General features: G+C 37.1%; 1 protein-coding gene across 6 annotated transcripts in view; it reads right to left on the bottom strand.

Moving 5' to 3' along the window:
• Window positions 1-19,105, bottom strand: part of LOC117342022 (disks large homolog 2-like) — a 264,368-nt gene that overhangs the window by 198,926 nt on the left and 46,337 nt on the right. The window contains exon 1 of one of the 6 annotated variants that reach the window (XM_033903976.1): window positions 13,007-13,198. The exons of the other annotated variants lie outside the window; for them this stretch is intronic. Coding sequence (XP_033759867.1) covers window positions 13,007-13,198 — 192 coding nt within the window. Of the gene's footprint in view, window positions 1-13,006; window positions 13,199-19,105 lie in introns of those variants that run through there. 6 annotated transcript variants of the gene reach the window in all.

The following is a 19,105-nucleotide window of genomic DNA, read 5'->3' as shown; positions in this document are numbered from 1 at the left end:
ACCGCTGTTTAAACATGGTTCCAATCTAGCATCAAAAGTTATAACTTTTTTGTACCTAAAAAAGTATAACTTTTTTGTACCTTTTTTTGGTATGGGAATACTTACAAAAACATTTATCTAAACCTGATGTCTCATCCCCAATACTCCGAATACATGCACTGGCCAGCACTTGACTTGTAATATGACCAGAATTTGTTTTATAATGAAATACTGATCAAATGATCTGTATAGTTTTTGACATATTGAACATGGAAGAGGAAGTCATCATATCCTCAGACCTTTTAGCAGTACATGTCTCCCGGGTAAAAAACTGCTTTCTCTACAGGTCTCATGTACCACTAAACACACTTCACCCTCATGGTGAAATTTAATAGTCTCCACATTTGGCAGCTCATTGTCTTACATTACTATAAATAACAGTCTACAGTACATATAAAGGTGGATTGCCAACTTTTTTTTTTAATACACCATTATATACAACTGAAATGTGAAATTTATTTCAATAAGGTGGCATGCTGTCAATGGTTTGGTTTGCCTTAGTTTAATAACACCAATTATTTTTATATTTTTGTGAATATTTTGCTACCTTTCTGTTGTTTCCCAATTTTTTTTATTTATTTTTAATCAATCATGCATTGTTATGTATTTATCAGCTTTGGCTGGTTTTCATATCAATTATACTTGTTCCCAACTTTCCTAGGTATCTGGGGTTTTTTTTAATAAAGGATTCAAATGTGGAGAACTTTTATGTAAGTTAATGAAACAGGAACTGTCACAAGGACAACGGCTGACCACTCCCCCATCTATCCTGATTCCAATTCTGCCCCCAAACACCTATTACCCAATACCGAACGGGAGGAAATATCAGATCAAAACAGCAAGCAATAGTTACAAACTTCAGTGTATGTGTTTGCTGAGATTATAAGTTTCAAGATGTTCGGATAAAAACTGTTGGAAGAGCTCTCCAGACAAGATTCTGTCTCCAAACATAGGAAAAGGGGAAATCAATGTCATCAAAATAGATCCAAAAAGAGAGAGCAGATGTACAACTAAGTGTAAGATGACTACATCTTTTTGGTAGGTATATTAACTCCTCTTGTGGAGGGTACCATCATTAGTTTCTCAACTTTTATTGAATTGCTATAAGTCTTTGCATGTTACAGTTCATTTTCTTTTTACAATATCTTTTAAAATTTTACAGTTATCGATTTCAGTGAGTTTATTCAGTTAAACATTAAAACTGGAAACAACACAGAGCTCTTTAAATGATTTTTAAGCAAAAGAATTGACTTTACTAATCAATAATACATAGACGTAACAGTTCAGATAGATCACAAACTTTTAATTTAAAATTATAATAACATAACTCTGGAATATTACTTTGTAGCTGGGTACAGGGAAAGACAATTACATAGGAAGTAAACCAAGAGTTAAACTCCAAGAAGAAAATGTTATTATTCGGCTGTAAATCAGACAAAGAGAGATAGTCAATGCTTTTCTTTTCACAATTACTATCGCAAATGATTGCCTTCTGAACACATCTGAACAAAATTTCAAAAAGTGGTGCAACTGAACTGCGAGCTCATTACTGCTTTGTCTAGTGGTTATACACTTCTCAACCAGGAAAGTAAATTAAAGGCAGGTTAAAGATTTACGAATTTGTAATTATAAAGTTTGATTGTATAAATGGCAGAGAGAATCAATATCATATCTAGACTTTGAAACACGTTCGTCTTATATATAGTCGAGAAAGGTACCCATCAGGGAATTTACAGCACAATGCATACATCAGATACATGTTTATTGTGCAGTTGGGAATGCGGGTGATCCCGTGCACAAACATGACACACACACATCGGAGGCCAATTTAAGGAGACAATGTAACTTTACTGAGGTCCTCAGAATCAACTGCCAAATGTCACACAACCATCACACTGCCATATCACTATCTAGTAGCCAACAATTGTTGACTAACTTCCCCTATGGAGTAATGAATACTGATGGAGCTCCAGCCCCCTGAGTTCTCATACATCTGAGCAGCAGGCGGGGAACAATATCTTAGTCAACGTTAATTAGATCAGGGAATACTCTCATCCCTATATGGATTTGGTGATACACTATCAATAGTTAAGTCGTCCTGATCCGTTAAAATACACATAATAGTGATGGTCCAGCTATACAGTTCTAGGTACTGTCGTCTCCAAGCAAAATACTCACACATACTTATAACAAACTGATAAGCCATACATTCATACAAACATAACAGTCATACCTTGTTACAAACAGAACGTTCATACCTTCATACAAACAGAACGTTCATACCTTCATACAAACAGAACGTTCATCCCTTCATACAAACATAACAGTCATACCTTCATACAAACAGATCGGTCATACCTTCATACAAACATAAACAGTCATACCTTCATACAAACAGATCGGTTATACCTTCATACAAACAGAACAGTTATACCTTCATACAAACAGATCAGTTATACCTTCATACATACAGAACAGTCATACATTCATACAAACAGAACAGTTATACCTTCATACAAACAGACCAGTCATACCTTCATACAAATATAACAGCCATACCTTCATACAAACAGAACAGTTATACCTTCATACAAATAGAACGTTCATACCTTCATACAAACAGATCGGTCATACCTTCATACAAATAGAACAGTCATACATTCATACAAACAAATCGGTCATACATTCATACAAACAGAACAGTCATACCTTCATACAAACAGAACAGTCATACATTCATACAAACAGAACAGTTATACCTTCATACATACAGAACAGTCATACATTCATACAAACAAATCGGCCATACATTCATACAAACAGAACAGTCATACCTTCATACAAACAGAACAGTCATACATTCATACAAACAGAACAGTTATACCTTCATACATACAGAACAGTCATACATTCATACAAACAAATCGGTCATACCTTCATACAAACAGAACAGTCATACCTTCATACAAATATAACAGCCATACCTTCATACAAACAGAACAGTCATACATTCATACAAACATACAGTCATACCTTCATACAAACATAACAGCCATACCTTCATACAAACAGATCGGTCAGAAAGACGACTTTCCCCAAATGAAATTATCTTGAGTCAAACAAACAAAAAAGGCAGATTCTCCAACCTTGACACCTTTTTTTCTTTCTTTTTATAGGCGATAAAATCTCAAAACTTTTTGTAATGAGGTAGGATTATATTCTACTTTTGTGTTCGAGGAAAACTTTTCATATCAACTAAAGATGTGCATTTAAACAACAACAATAAATCGGATGTGAGGAGGGATGTGAGGAGGGATGTAAGGAGGGATGTGAGGAGGGATGTGAGGGATGTAAGGTGAGGAGGGATGTAAGGAGGGATGTGAGGAGGGATGTGAGGAGGGATGTGAGGAGAAATGGATCACTATAAAGGATCGTTGTGTTACAATCAAATGTCCAAGGGGTCATCTTATACTCAGCTTACTTGGCCCTCTACATGTAGTACGGTAATAGGTTTCATCGTATGTCACCGTTACCAGTAATAAACGGTCCACTATAAGTCCGTATTTGGCAGATTCCATATTGGGGGCTCCAGTCATACTGCTATAATTGGTCTGCTATGAGCCGACCAGACGCTCTGCATCACAAGATAGGCCAAGTATATGGTAACAGCATCTTACCAGACAGAAAATCCTCTCAAAAATGCCCACAGAAGAAAATTAACCAATTTTTACATGGATTCATTTAAATAGCAAAATTTCATTTCCTTTCTATGAATATTTATTATTTCATCAAGGCCAAACTAAAATAAGAAAAATGATGGCAATCTCTTGCATCATTAACAAAATGTAAGAAGGTTGATCAGAATTGTGTCCCATTTTATCTCCTAAATGCCTTTAATAAGTTGTTTTTTTAATGATGTAAATTAAAGAGAAACATTTATTTTCATCACATTGATATGTAGACCACAACCACATCAATGTCATATTAAAGTGATCACATCAACACCATGTAATCCAAGTGCCAAGGCCACTCACAGGTGTTGTGTATGACAGATCGAAATAAAGGAGTCCAGCAAGTAGTATATAAATATAAAATGGCAGGAAATAAGACACCTTGTTTTTGTATCTTCCTGGATGTTTTACTGATGATCATCATGTCATTTTCAGGAATTTAATTGACTTTGAAATGATTGTTTTTGTGTTAACGCTCTGCTGGAGGATGCAGAATTACTTTTTCAAAGCTCAATGAATTCTTAGATCGATGAATCTTGGGGTTTGATATGTCCATCACATTTTCTGATAAACCATGCCACATCGCGATTCTCTGCAAGATTCCCGCAAATTACAATCCCACAATTTTTGTCCCATATTTTCAAGGTCATTTGTTCTATTTAATGCATTTTTTCGCCATATTTCAATTCATCTGGATCATGATTAGATATTTGATCTTTGACACCTTTCTTTAGAAGAAAATTGTCTTATTTAATTTATTGTATTTCACTTATGAATGGGCCTACCTTATCGGTTTCAGTGATTTGTTGAATCATACATTCATGTTACATATAAAAGTATTTCAGTACTGACTGCTTTAAACCAAGCAAACTATTTATTGCTATCGGAATCTCTGCTGCTGAAACGACCTAGGTTTGACCTCATAATCACTTTGTCCAGCTCGACCAGCATGGCCATTCTGGTATTTCTTGGAAATGATGCAAGAATTAATCAGAAGTATTACAGTCGAACCTGTCTATAAAGGACACCTAAGGGACAAGACAAAAGTGTCCTTTATAGAGAGGTGTCCTTTATATAGAGGTTCAACGAGTTATGTCCCTTATAAACGAAGAAACAAACCAAAGTCTGTTTATAGTACACTATATGTCTCCTGATTTATTATATTTAAACACTTAAACAAATGAATAAAAGACAAATAATTAAAGATAAATGCTTAATTAATTTTCAATCATTCATCTGACACAAAAATTGAAGTTGATATTTTTAATAATTTATATTAAGCCTATAGTTTTTAAACCAATCTTCACAATATCATACTATACTGAATATCTATTCAGACAAATACTCAACATAGTCAAAAAAGTAAAGGTAATTCTTATCATAGTAAAACAATTTTCATTAATCCTCAATGTTTTGGAAAATAAATATGTTTGAAATATCTTTTCTATTACAACATTAACTCTTTATAAATGAAAGTGCATTTTCCTCTGATAATTATAATCCCTAAGCATTTATTTTGAGACATATTTTCTGAAATCCATGTAGGGATTTAATTTAATAAATACCGTTTTCTGGTTCAGTAAATTAGTATAGTGTATACAAAGACACTCGGAACTCTTCGGCTGTTCTTAATAGGTTACGTAGTCATATTCCGAGGAGTTCCGAGTGTGAGAAAATGGGGGCTGACAACCATGTGCCTGTCCTGTCAGATTTGCATACGGTGTATTTTGTAAGTAAAACAATTATGACAGACATAACCATTGCTTTGTCCCTCTTTTGTTGGTCTTGATAATGATTTAATTACCCCCTGACCATTCTTGTTGTCTAGGCTATGGTTGAATGGCTAAGCTTAGCTGTCACCGGTTGATTAAACAAACACCTCTGCCGATGGCGATCGGTCACTCTCTTGTAATTACTGCCCATTGTTACAGCAACTTACAGGTAACAGGACAATTAGTGACTGATGAAGTGGCTTCCTAAGTTAGCATTGCTGCCAGGGGAGTTGAGTAATTAAGGCTTTGCTTGTTATTTTGAAACGTTTTACACACAAATATCAACACGGCTATGGTTTCACGTGTCCGTTATACGGAATTTTGAACAACTTTACGGACAAAAATAAGTGTCCGCTGTCCGCATTAGGAAGGTGTCCGCTATATACATGATATTTATATAGTGATTTTCATTGGGGATTCCTGGAAGTGTCCGTTATGAACAGGTGTCCGCTATATAAGGGTGTCCGCTATTACAAGTTTGACTGTATATTCAACAGGTGAGCATCATAATTAACCAATGAGGTGACTTTCCAATGTCACAATAAAAATAATTTCCTCCCAAACTAACAGTTAATCATAAGTTTCCATCCGGGCCAATAAGCGAGATTAAGATAAGTTGATATAACTTGTTTTGCAATTGATGTAAAATGAATAAAATTTATATCTTATAATTTATCAACATCACGTGGACAAAGCATCATCATCATCATGTAGACAGGGCCACATAATGTCATGTACACAGGACCACATCAATGTCATGTACACAGGACCACATCAATGTCATGTACACAGGACCACATCAATGTCATGTACACAGGACCACATCAATGTCATGTACACAGGACCACATCAATGTCATGAAGACAGGACCACATCAATGTCATGAAGACAGGACAACATTAATGTAATGTACACAGGACCACATCAATGTCATGAAGACAGGACCACATCAATGTCATGTACACAGGACCACATCAATGTCATGTACACAGGACCACATCAATGTCATGTACACAGGACCACATCAATGTCATGAAGACAGGACAACATTAACGTCATGAACATAGGACCACATCAATGTCATGTACACAGGACCACATCAATGTCATGCACACAGGACCACATCAATGTCATGTACACAGGACCACATCAATGTCATGTACACAGGATCACATCAATGTCATGTACACAGGACCACATCAATGTCATGTACACAGGATCACATCAATGTCATGTACACAGGACCATATCAATGTCATGAAGACAGGACCACATCAATGTCATGTACACAGGACCACATCAATGTCATGAAGACAGGACCACATCAATGTCATGAAGACAGGACCACATCAATGTCATGAAGACAGGACCACATCAATGTCATGTACACAGGACTACATCAATGTCATGTACACAGGACCACATCAATGTCATGTACACAGGACCACATCAATGTCATGTACACAGGACCACATCAATGTCATGTACACAGGACCACATCAGTGTCATGAAGACAGGACCACATCAATGTCATGTACACAGGACCACATTAATGTCATGTACACAGGACAACATCAATGTCATGAAGACATGACAACATTAATGTCATGTACACAGGACCACATCAATGTCATGAAGATAGGACCACATCAATGTCATGCACACAGGACCACATCAATGTCATGTACACAGGACCACATCAATGTCATGAAGACAGGACCACATCAATGTCATGTACACAGGACTACATCAATGTCATGTACACTGGACCACATCAATGTCATGAAGACAGGACCACATCAATGTCATGAAGACAGGATCACATCAATGTCATGAAGACAGGACCACATCAATGTCATGAAGACAGGACTACATCAATGTCATGCACACAGGACCACATCAGTGTCATGAAGACAGGACCACATCAATGCCATGAACACAGGACCACATCAATGTCATGTACACAGGACCACATCAATGTCATGTACACTGGACCACATCAATGTCATGTACACAGGACCACATCAATGTCATGTACACAGGACCACATCAATGTCATGTACACAGGACTACATCAATGTCATGAAGACAGGACCACATCAATATCATGTACACAGGACTACATCAATGTCATGTACACAGGACCACATCAATGTCATGAACATAGGACCACATCAATATCATGCACTCAGGACCACATCAATGTCATGAAGACAGGACCACATCAATGTCATGAAGACAGGACCACATCAATGTCATGTACACAGGACCACATCAATGTCATGTACACAGGACAACATCAATGTCATGTACACAGGACCACATCAATGTCATGAACACAGGACCACATCAATGTCATGAACACAGGACCACATCAGTGTCATGTACACAGGACTACATCAATGTCATGAAGACAGGACCACATCAATATCATGTACACAGGACTACATCAGTGTCATGTACACAGGACCACATCAATGTCATGTACACAGGACCACATCAATGTCATGAAGACAGGACCACATCAATGTCATGTACACAGGACCACATCAATGTCATGAAGATAGGACCACATCAATGTCATGTACACAGGACCACATCAATGTCATGTACACAGGACCACATCAATGTCATGCACACAGGACAACATCAATGTCATGAAGACAGGACCACATCAATATCATGTACACAGGACCACATCAATGTCATGTACATAGGACCACATCAGTGTCATGAAGACAGGGCCACATCAATGTCATGTACACAGGACCACATCAATGTCATGTACACAGGACCACATCAATGTCATGTACACAGGACCACATCAATGTCATGTACACAGGACCACATCAATGTCATGCACACAGGACAACATCAATGTCATGAAGACAGGACCACATCAATATCATGTACACAGGACCACATCAATGTCATGTACATAGGACCACATTAATGTCATGAACATAGGACCACATCAATGTCATGTACACAGGACCACATCAATGTCATGTACACAGGACCACATCAATGTCATGAACATTGGACCACATCAATGTCATGAACATTGGACCACATCAATGTCATGAACATAGGACCACATCAATGTCATGTACACAGGACCACATCAATGTCATGTACACAGGACCACATCAATGTCATGAAGACAGGACCACATCAATGTCATGTACACAGGACCACATCAATGTCATGAACACAGGACCACATCAATGTCATGTACACAGGACCACATCAATGTCATGTACACAGGACCACATCAATGTCATGCACACAGGACTACATCAATGTCATGTACACAGGACCACATCAATGTCATGAACATAGGACCACATCAATGTCATGTACACTGGACCACATCAATGTCATGTTCACTGGACCACATCAATGTCATGTACACAGGACAACATCAATGTCATGTTCACTGGACCACATCAATGTCATGTACACAGGACCACATCAATGTCATGTACACAGGACCACATCAATGTCATGTACACAGGACCACATCAATGTCATGAACATAGGACCACATCAATGTCATGTACACTGGACCACATCAATGTCATGTTCACTGGACCACATCAATGTCATGTACACAGGACAACATCAATGTCATGTTCACTGGACCACATCAATGTCATGTACACAGGACCACATCAATGTCATGTACACAGGACTATATCAATGTCATGAAGACAGGACTACATCAATGTCATGTTCACAGGACTACATCAATGTCATGTACACAGGACAACATCAATGTCATGTAGACTGGACCACATCAATGTCATGTACACAGGACCACATCAATGCCATGATGACAGGACCACATCAATGTCATGTACACAGGACCACATCAATGTCATGTACACAGGACCACATCAATGTCATGAAGACAGGACCACATCAATGTCATGTACACAGGACCACATCAATGTCATGTACACAGGACCACACCAATGCCATGAAGACAGGACCACACCAATGCCATGAAGACAGGACCACATCAATGTCATGTAGCAGGTCCAATGATCAATATTATGTACAGAGGGCAACGACAAGGTCATGTCCATATTAGGGAGCATTAAGAAAGCAAGGGAAGAGTTAAGAGGTATTGACAGATATGTGGGCTATATTGCCTGGCACTAACATATGGGTCCTAGAAGGACATACTTCAGTACAATTACGTTCTTTATTGACGTAACAGTCAGCAGGTTGAACTTTGGTATATAACAAATGTCACAAGAGTCTGGCTCAACCAGTTTGAGGCATTATGGGTGTAGATCTACTGTATCTCCAACTTTCTATCCTGGAGTAAGTTGGTCAACACTAGTTAGAGCTATACCCACAGAAAGCCTTTACTGTTTTGTTTTCCAGCCAAACCAACATTTATGCAAAATTTAATAACAACCAGGGGATTTAACTCTATTCAATATTGTGTCAAGAATAAAACAACCATTATTTACTTAAGTTACCAGGGTAACCAAATCTTCATTTAATACCTAAAACTGCTGTAAACCAAGAGTAAGTAGCTATATTTGGAAAGCAGGAGCTGTCATTATATCACACAGGCAAACTATGCCACAGTGTCATATAAAACTGAATCTTAAACATTCCCATAAAGTCATCACTATACATTGTCATACCTTCTCACTATAAAGTCATCACTATACACTGTCATACCGTCTCACTATAAAGTCATCACTATACACTGTCAAACCTTCTCACTATAAAGTCATCACTATACACTGTCAAACCTTCTCACTATAAAGTCATCACTATACACTGTCATACCTTCTCACTATAAAGTCATCACTATACACTGTCATACCTTCTCACTATAAAGTCATCACTATACACTGTCAAACCTTCTCACTATAAAGTCATCACTATACATTGTCATACCTTCTCACCATAAAGTCATCACTATACACTGTCAAACCTTCTCACCATAAAGTCATCACTATACACTGTCATACCTTCTCACCATAAAGTCATCACTATATACTGTCAAACCTTCTCACCATAAAGTCATCACTATACACTGTCATACCTTATCACCATAAAGTCATCACTATACATTGTCAAACCTTCTCACTATAAAGTCATCACTTTACATTGTCATACCTTCTCACTATAAAGTCATCACTATACATTGTCAAACCTTCTCACCATAAAGTCATCACTATACACTGTCATACCTTCTCACCATAAAGACATCACTATACATTGTCATACCTTATCACTATAAAGTCATCACTATACATTGTCATACCTTCTCACTATAAAGTCATTATTATACATTGCCATACCTTCTCACCATAAAGTCATCACTATACATTGTCATACCTTCTCACTATAAAGTCATCACTATACACTGTCATACCTTCTCACTATAAAGTCATCATTATACATTGCCATACCTTCTCACCATAAAGTCATCACTATACATTGTCATACCTTCTCACTATAAAGTCATCACTATACACTGTCAAACCTTCTCACTATAAAGTCATCACTATACACTGTCATACCTTCTCACTATAAAGTCATCACTATACACTGTCATACCTTCTCACTATAAAGTCATCACTATACACTGTCATACCTTCTCACTATAAAGTCATCACTATACATTGTCAAACCTTCTCACCATAAAGTCATCACTATACACTGTAAAACCTTCTCACTATAAAGTCATCACTATACACTGTCATACCTTCTCACTATAAAGTCATCACTATACATTGTCAAACCTTCTCACTATAAAGTCATCACTATACATTGTCATACCTTCTCACTATAAAGTCATCACTATACACTGTCAAACCTTCTCACTATAAAGTCATCACTATACACTGTCAAACCTTCTCACTAAGTCATCACTATACATTGTCATACCTTATCACCATAAAGTCATCACTATACACTGTCAAACCTCACTATAAAGTCATCACTATACACTGTCAAACCTCACTATAAAGTCATCACTATACACTGTCAAACCTTCTCACTATAAAGTCATCACTATACACTGTCAAACCTTCTCACTATAAAGTCATCACTATACACTGTCATACCTTCTCACTATCAAGTCATCACTATACACTGTCATACCTTCTCACTATAAAGTCATCAATATACACTGTCAAACCTTCTCACTATAAAGTCATCACTATACACTGTCATACCTTCTCACCATAAAGTCATCACTATACACTGTCATACCTTCTCACCATAAAGTCATCACTATACACTGTCATACCTTCTCACCATAAAGTCATCACTATACACTGTCATACCTTCTCACCATAAAGTCATCACTATACACTGTCATACCTTCTCACCATCAAGTCATCACTATACATTGTCAAACCTTCTCACCATCAAGTCATCACTATACACTGTCAAACCTTCTCACTAAGTCATCACTATACACTGTCAAACCTTCTCACTAAGTCATCACTATACATTGTCATACCTTATCACCATACAGTCATCACTATACACTGCCAAACCTCACTATAAAGTCATCACTATACACTGTCATACCTTCTCACTATAAAGTCATCACTATACACTGTCAAACCTTCTCACTAAGTCATCACTATACACTGTCAAACCTTCTCACTATAAAGTCATCACTATACACTGTCAAACCTTCTCACTATAAAGTCATCACTATACACTGTCATACCTTCTCACTATAAAGTCATCACTATACACTGTCATACCTTCTCACTATAAAGTCATCAGTATACATTGTCATACCTTCTCACTATAAAGTCATCACTATACACTGTCATACCTTCTCACTATAAAGTCATCACTATACACTGTCATACCTTCTCACTATAAAGTCATCACTATACATTGTCATACCTTCTCACCATAAAGACATCACTATACATTGTCATACCTTCTCACTATAAAGTCATCACTATACACTGTCAAACCTTCTCACTATAAAGTCATCACTATACATTGTCAAACCTTCTCACTATAAAGTCATCACTATACACTGTCATACCTTCTCACTATAAAGTCATCAGTATACATTGTCAAACCTTCTCACTATAAAGTCATCAATATACACTGTGATACCTTCTCACTATAAAGTCATCACTATCGCTGTCATACCTTCTCACTATAAAGACATCACTATACATTGTCAAACCTTCTCACTATAAAGTCATCACTATACATTGTCAAACCTTCTCACTATAAAGTCATCACTATACACTGTCAAACCTTCTCACTATAAAGACATCACTATACACTGTCATACCTTATCACTATAAAGTCATCACTATACATTGTCATACCTTATCACCATATGTCATCACTATTATGTTACATGCTGTGTTCAAAATTGACATCATCAAGGTGAATAAAGAATAAAGAAAGGGTTGTCATGGTTACCATGGTAACAAAACTTGAACTTACCAACATGGATATAAGGCAATCCTCATCATACAAGATAGTATCCACGTATTTCTTGAAACTCACAGATCTTCCTTTATGACGAGAACGAAACTGCCACCACGAAAACATGGCACGCAGATAACCTTGACCTTTGGCCTCTGGAATCATATTTATATCACCTGTCCGCGCAGTCAACATTTCACCACAATACATATCATGTTTCTTACCATTTTCTTTTTTGATTTCTTTCATGAAACATTTATTTTGTAGTTTCATTGAAAACTTTCACACAAATATTAGCATTCCATAATAAACTTCCTGAATTCATTGGCATGTGACCTTGTGAACGTTGACCTAAGCTGACCTATAATAGTCCTGAACTGTAGACAATCAAAGCCTCATACCAATGCACACTCCACAGGAAATGTCTATGTTGATATGAAATTAGTCAACTGTATTTTGAAGCATTTTCCAGATTAGTTTTTGTTAAATGAGATGACAGACCAAGGCAGGTTGCTTGTCCAATACATACTAGGTGGGACATCAGTCAGGTACAGCCAGCCAGGTTTCTTGTCCGATGTTTAATTAGTGGTGTGACCCCAGAGCTGTGTGATGCTTATACTGTTTCTTCAGCATGCACAGACTAATGATAATCAAAAATGTACCACTATACTTCCAATCATACAAATACATAAAGGTGCTGATTTATAAGTAAAACTGAACAGGTTGTTGCTTAGCTAAAAATGGCAGATGATGTTGAGTTCAGTGAAGAAGTTTAAATACACCTGAATGTTTGATTTATGCCTTTACCATTATATCTCCGACTCAGCACCACACAGTAAACAACAACAACCTCTCACATTTAATTGTTCTTTATACGAGTCATTAAACACAATTGAATAACAGTCAGGCTTGAATTGTCACAACTTACAGTATAAGAAGTGTGAATGTAGTACAGCAATACACACGTAAGTTACTTCAGTATTAACCCACTAGTCAAGTTAATCATCACACACACAACTCCCTGTGGACCAATTTCAGGATGTGCCGTCATTTTTTCTCCTCCAGCGGTTACAGTACCGTGTTTCGCAGGTAAAGCTGACACCACAGAGCCTTATCGAGTAGACAGACACACATATACAGGACACTATCCAACAACTCACTAGGTAGCCTCATAGTTATATAATCATCACAAAAACCTTTGATCCTTTCTATAGCAAAAATCCAATCACGGCTCAATAACAAACACTTTGTACTGTTGTTGTTGGCAGTGAAATCACTGCCATAGCCTGCTACACACCTTCAATCCTTCAAACACAGATCATAGTGCTTCAATCACATCCATCCTTGGCTCAGTAAATAATCACATATCATTTCTATTAAAGTAAAAGAAGTTTTCAAAAAAAAAATTCCGTTGACTTGCTCTGTATCCTTAATTAGCAGTGGCACGAAGAGTAGGATCACATTATGTCAAACTTGTAGTGCTCTTTCATAGCCTGATAGGCTATCGAGTTTTACTAGCAGTTCAGCTTATCACACATGGCTTTCTAGGAAAACTTTAACGAAAATAGCAGTATGAATGAATAGGTGAACAATTTATTACATTACACTACCTGGGGAACCCAGAGACGAAAATCACATCATGCCTCTTTTTATGACTCTTAATCGCATTGCTCTGGGGATTCCACACACATCAAATTGGAAGGATGATAAAAATCACCTAGATAGTTCCGCTACAATTTAATAAACAAATCTATTGTCATGACAAGTCAAGTGGCGTTTGGCTAGAGTTTCTATCGCGTGGTCAACACACAAAGGAATTGGCTCGATCTGTACATGCCAATAAAAGTTAAACAGCTATGTCTCTATCTTCATAATGCTTTCTCCAATTCCAGACTAACACTTTATTTAAACACAAAATCTCAAACTAATATCTTAATAATCTTGTGTATCCACCGCATCCAAGTACACTTGAGTGTAACAGGAGAAGCTGATTACTAATTAGAGTTGTCTCCCCTAACCAGTGTTTGTATTACACGTGACACAGTTCCATCCTCAGCTTGTTATTGGTGTTGGATTGGACAAGCACATAAAACGAAATGCTTCATAATGCCGAACTACTTCTATCCGGAGGCAGAGCTACAGAGCTGGCTGTGGATGACTAGCCTGAATCGTGTGGAGCCCAGACGGCAGGCTGGTGCATGTTTTAATAGACAGATGCAATTCCAATGGTGTATGGCTTAGTAATCACAGAGAATGTCAAGGAATAATTTTCATGGAAGTCGTTTAAAAGTGGAAGTAATTTTTGTCAAAGCCTCATTTGATAGGAGTCATTTTAACTGGAATTTAAATATTGGCACACGAAAGATGTCAGTGTCTGAGTTTAAGAGAGAAGGTGCTGTACCGTCACAGCAAGGTTCCTTTCCCATTCAGAACAAAGGGTTCAGTGATTGATACATTACCGTTGTCAAAGATTTATCGGACAGACAAAATCATTACGGAAAATTCGGGAAGACATGCCTTCCAAGCATTGACATCATTATCAATTCCGAACGCAGCAGAGCTCCATATATTCCTGGAAATGTATGTTAAGCTGAGTAAAACACAGAGTTTAAACATCTGTCTTCAGAGATGAGAAAAACATATTCATTCACAACATAAAATCTATAACTCTTCTATAATGGAAAAAAAATACACAGTATGCAAAGAAGTTGTTATTCTTCATGGTATAAAACATGGCTTAGAGGTAAACTAGCAAGCACCGGTTGAACGCTCAGTGCCTTGTGTAGTGAAGTTCGAAGATAAAGGCGATGACAATAGGATCCATTAAGTCCCGCCAATAACAGGGTAGGGAACCTGCTGGTCCACGATTACAACAGTACAATCTTGCCTCTGGCCACAGCGATTACCCAAACACATTCCACAATCGGGTCTCCCTGATCACCAGCTACACCGAACCGATTTATCATCCTGTTAACAGTCCTAAACAGGCAGACATTCAAATCAGTTTTCTTCTCCACAAACTTTCTTTTTTTTTATCGTTTCCTTTTCTAGATGTTTTAATCCAGCAGTTAAGGACACCATATAAATAGCTGAAAATCAATAAAGCTGGCAACTGACAACTTATCCAGCTTCCTGTGTCTCTCAAGCGCTGGGTTTAACAAACAAACACACACCCTCAAGCCCCACTCAGTCTTCCTAATCACCCATTATTGGTTTAACCAAAATGTAATTTGTATGAGCTTGAGAATGACTGTACCTATAATGGCGACATGTCGCTGTGTGTAGCACTATGTGTGGGTAACACAGGAACATGCTGTATTACCTGTTTATCATTGCCACCATGCAGGTACTCCATTGTTATCACTTCAATTACACAGAACTTTGTAACTTTCTATTCTGTCACCGACAATTCCGCCATCATGTGCTGGAGCTCTTACACATAAACCCTTGGGGGAATTAATTACAAAATACACTTCCAATACTATTTCCTCGAGAGAAATTTTTACAACCAACTGTAAGCATTAAAATTTCAGCTGAAGGTTTCTCCCATTTGGACTGGTAGGGGCAAATTTATCTACAAAAGGAGAAAGATTGAGAAATTACCACATCTAAAGTTTACTAAGGACATTGCCCATTTAAGAATCTTACCTGGAAGTTGAAATTTGTACATCTTGTATATGATGGAGGGAATGATAATTTTCTTCTAAATAAGAGATAAAGAATGAATGGGAATGGGAAATCAATCATGCTTTGACCACTGAAACACCCAGGGAATATTAAAGAACATCAAGTGAATATCTTGAGGATATGTTAATGGATGTTCAAAGAACAGTTCAATGCAAACAATGCAGGATGAAAAACATCTCATAAGTATGTTCCTTGTGAACACAGGCTAGTACCTCCAATGTAAGCAAGAGAGGATTTAGGAAGTGGTGATGAACTTCTATGTAGACAAGGGAGATTACAAATTAGCCTATGATTCATTATTAACAACTGGAGGTAATTGAGACACCAAATTCTGCCACCTCTCTAGGCAGCTATAGGGAGCTCCATGCTCTCCTACTAAGGTAAAGCTTCTCCAACTTCTCCCATATTATTGTCCTGACCCATGAGAGATTATTAGATGGCCACACAGAGAAATAAACCATGAATTTTGTTTTTGCCAGTTGGTGCTCTGCAACATCATACAATTGTTGTCCAGTGGAGAGTCCTACCAGACAATCAGGCATGTCATTTTGCAGCCCAGTAACTCATGACTTTTGTCTTGAATCATACATGGACATTCTATAAACAGTAGATCAATTTGGACAGGGTAGATTCTGTATGGAATGAAAGGTTTACAGAATATATATTACATGTCATGAAATGGCAGTGCAGGCTAGGATTACTTTTATTTGTTTTTAATAAGTTGTTCAGAAATAGCCTTATCAAAGTTAAGCCAAGCAGTCTTTCTTTGTGTGAGAACTTTCCAGAAGGATTTTGTCTTCAGTCTAGGTAATGCAAATTCAAACAGGCATTTAAGGAAAGTAATAGTTTGTTTATGGCTCTATATCCTTGATAACTTGGGATGCTCTCTAACCAAGACTAATGGGAGGAAACAAAATCCTTGATAAATGGGTACAAACAAAATCCGTGAAAAATGGATACAAACAAAATCCTTGATAACTTTGGACGCTCTCTAACCAACACCAAGGGGTACAAACAAAACACCCAACACTAACTCTATCAGTAGTTAGGTTCAGCACAGGTTGACTGAAAGCTACCAATTTTTTTTTTTTATTGCGAGCATGAGTTTTGTAAGTAACCATTTCGAAAATGATGAATAAAACACCTAATAACCACATCAAATTTTACCAACAGTAGCAAAAGGACCTTACTTTTGTGTCTGATGATTATCTTCAAAACATTAAATGTGTGTTTTCTGCAAAAAAAAACCATCAAAGTCACCAAAACCATCCCTTCAAGAAATTTCAAGTGGGTTGGGATCTCCGGCAACAACACCTTTAAAGGTTGGACAAGCAGTCTGAAGGGTTGATGGGTAATTAAAACTTTGTGGGCAATAGGCACAAGGTCTAAATTACTTTTAAGTGACATGTAAAAAGGATAGTGATCTCAATTTGCCATAAAACCGCTAAAAGTGGACAACAAGCAACATCATGGGGGTCTGGGTATATCAGATGCACATTGTGGTGTAACAGATGAGCCTTTTAAATGCAATCTTGAACAGAGAGAGAACAGCAAGGGAGTTTCCCTACCGACGATGCCATGCTGAGGTGTGGCAGAGTTTAATTTAACCGTTCTTCACATTTCTGTCAAACATTTCAAAAATCAATAACGTCTAAAACTCCAGATACATCTTTTTATTCCCTAATACAAAAGTTAAAAGATGGACTTGACTGACAGTCAAATGATATGAAAATGTGCAATATAGTTTAAAAGGTTTGTCATAAAGCCAGCCCATCTCTGCAGCTGCCTCCAGGCATGTGATTTTAATATGTCTCTTCCTGAGACATTTCAACACCAATAAGCCGTGTCACCTTCTTTTTAGAGTCTAATGCTCCAACTCCTTACACATTACAGATACCTCATTAATCAAACTGTCAGTCTTATATGTTTTCAGGGTATACTTCAGGAGCTCTCACACATATATAGCTCTCCACTTAATGTTTCTGTGAAGTCAAATTCCAAAAGTCAAACACAAACAATTGATGCCAGGAAAGACAAATTTAGAACAAGTAGACGCAGCTGACATCACAAAGCTCTGTTGAAGAGAACTTAACTTGTAGTGTAGTGATAAAAATATTTATATAAAAAAAAATTGAAGGCTTTTTTTTTTTATTTTATTTTATTTTCAGAATTTTGTCTTTATTAAATATTCTAACATTCTGAAGCTTCCTGAAAAGATTTATAGTTTTTCCAATTTTCTTATTACATAAAATTTCTTTAACTAGTCAAATGTAATTTCCAAGATGTTCCTGAAGAAGACAAATCTGTTCATTACTAGAGCAATTATTATGGCTTGTAAATCACAGCCTCTAATTCTCAAGCCGTAATATGACAGACCTATATTTAATTCCTAGCTGTGCCTAGTGATAGATCATTAATTCAGTAACCGTA

Source organism: Pecten maximus, chromosome 14 (genome assembly GCF_902652985.1).
Source record: "Pecten maximus chromosome 14, xPecMax1.1, whole genome shotgun sequence".
Classification (NCBI taxonomy): Eukaryota; Metazoa; Mollusca; class Bivalvia; order Pectinida; family Pectinidae; genus Pecten; species Pecten maximus.
This window is presented reverse-complemented; position numbering and strand designations above follow the sequence as displayed.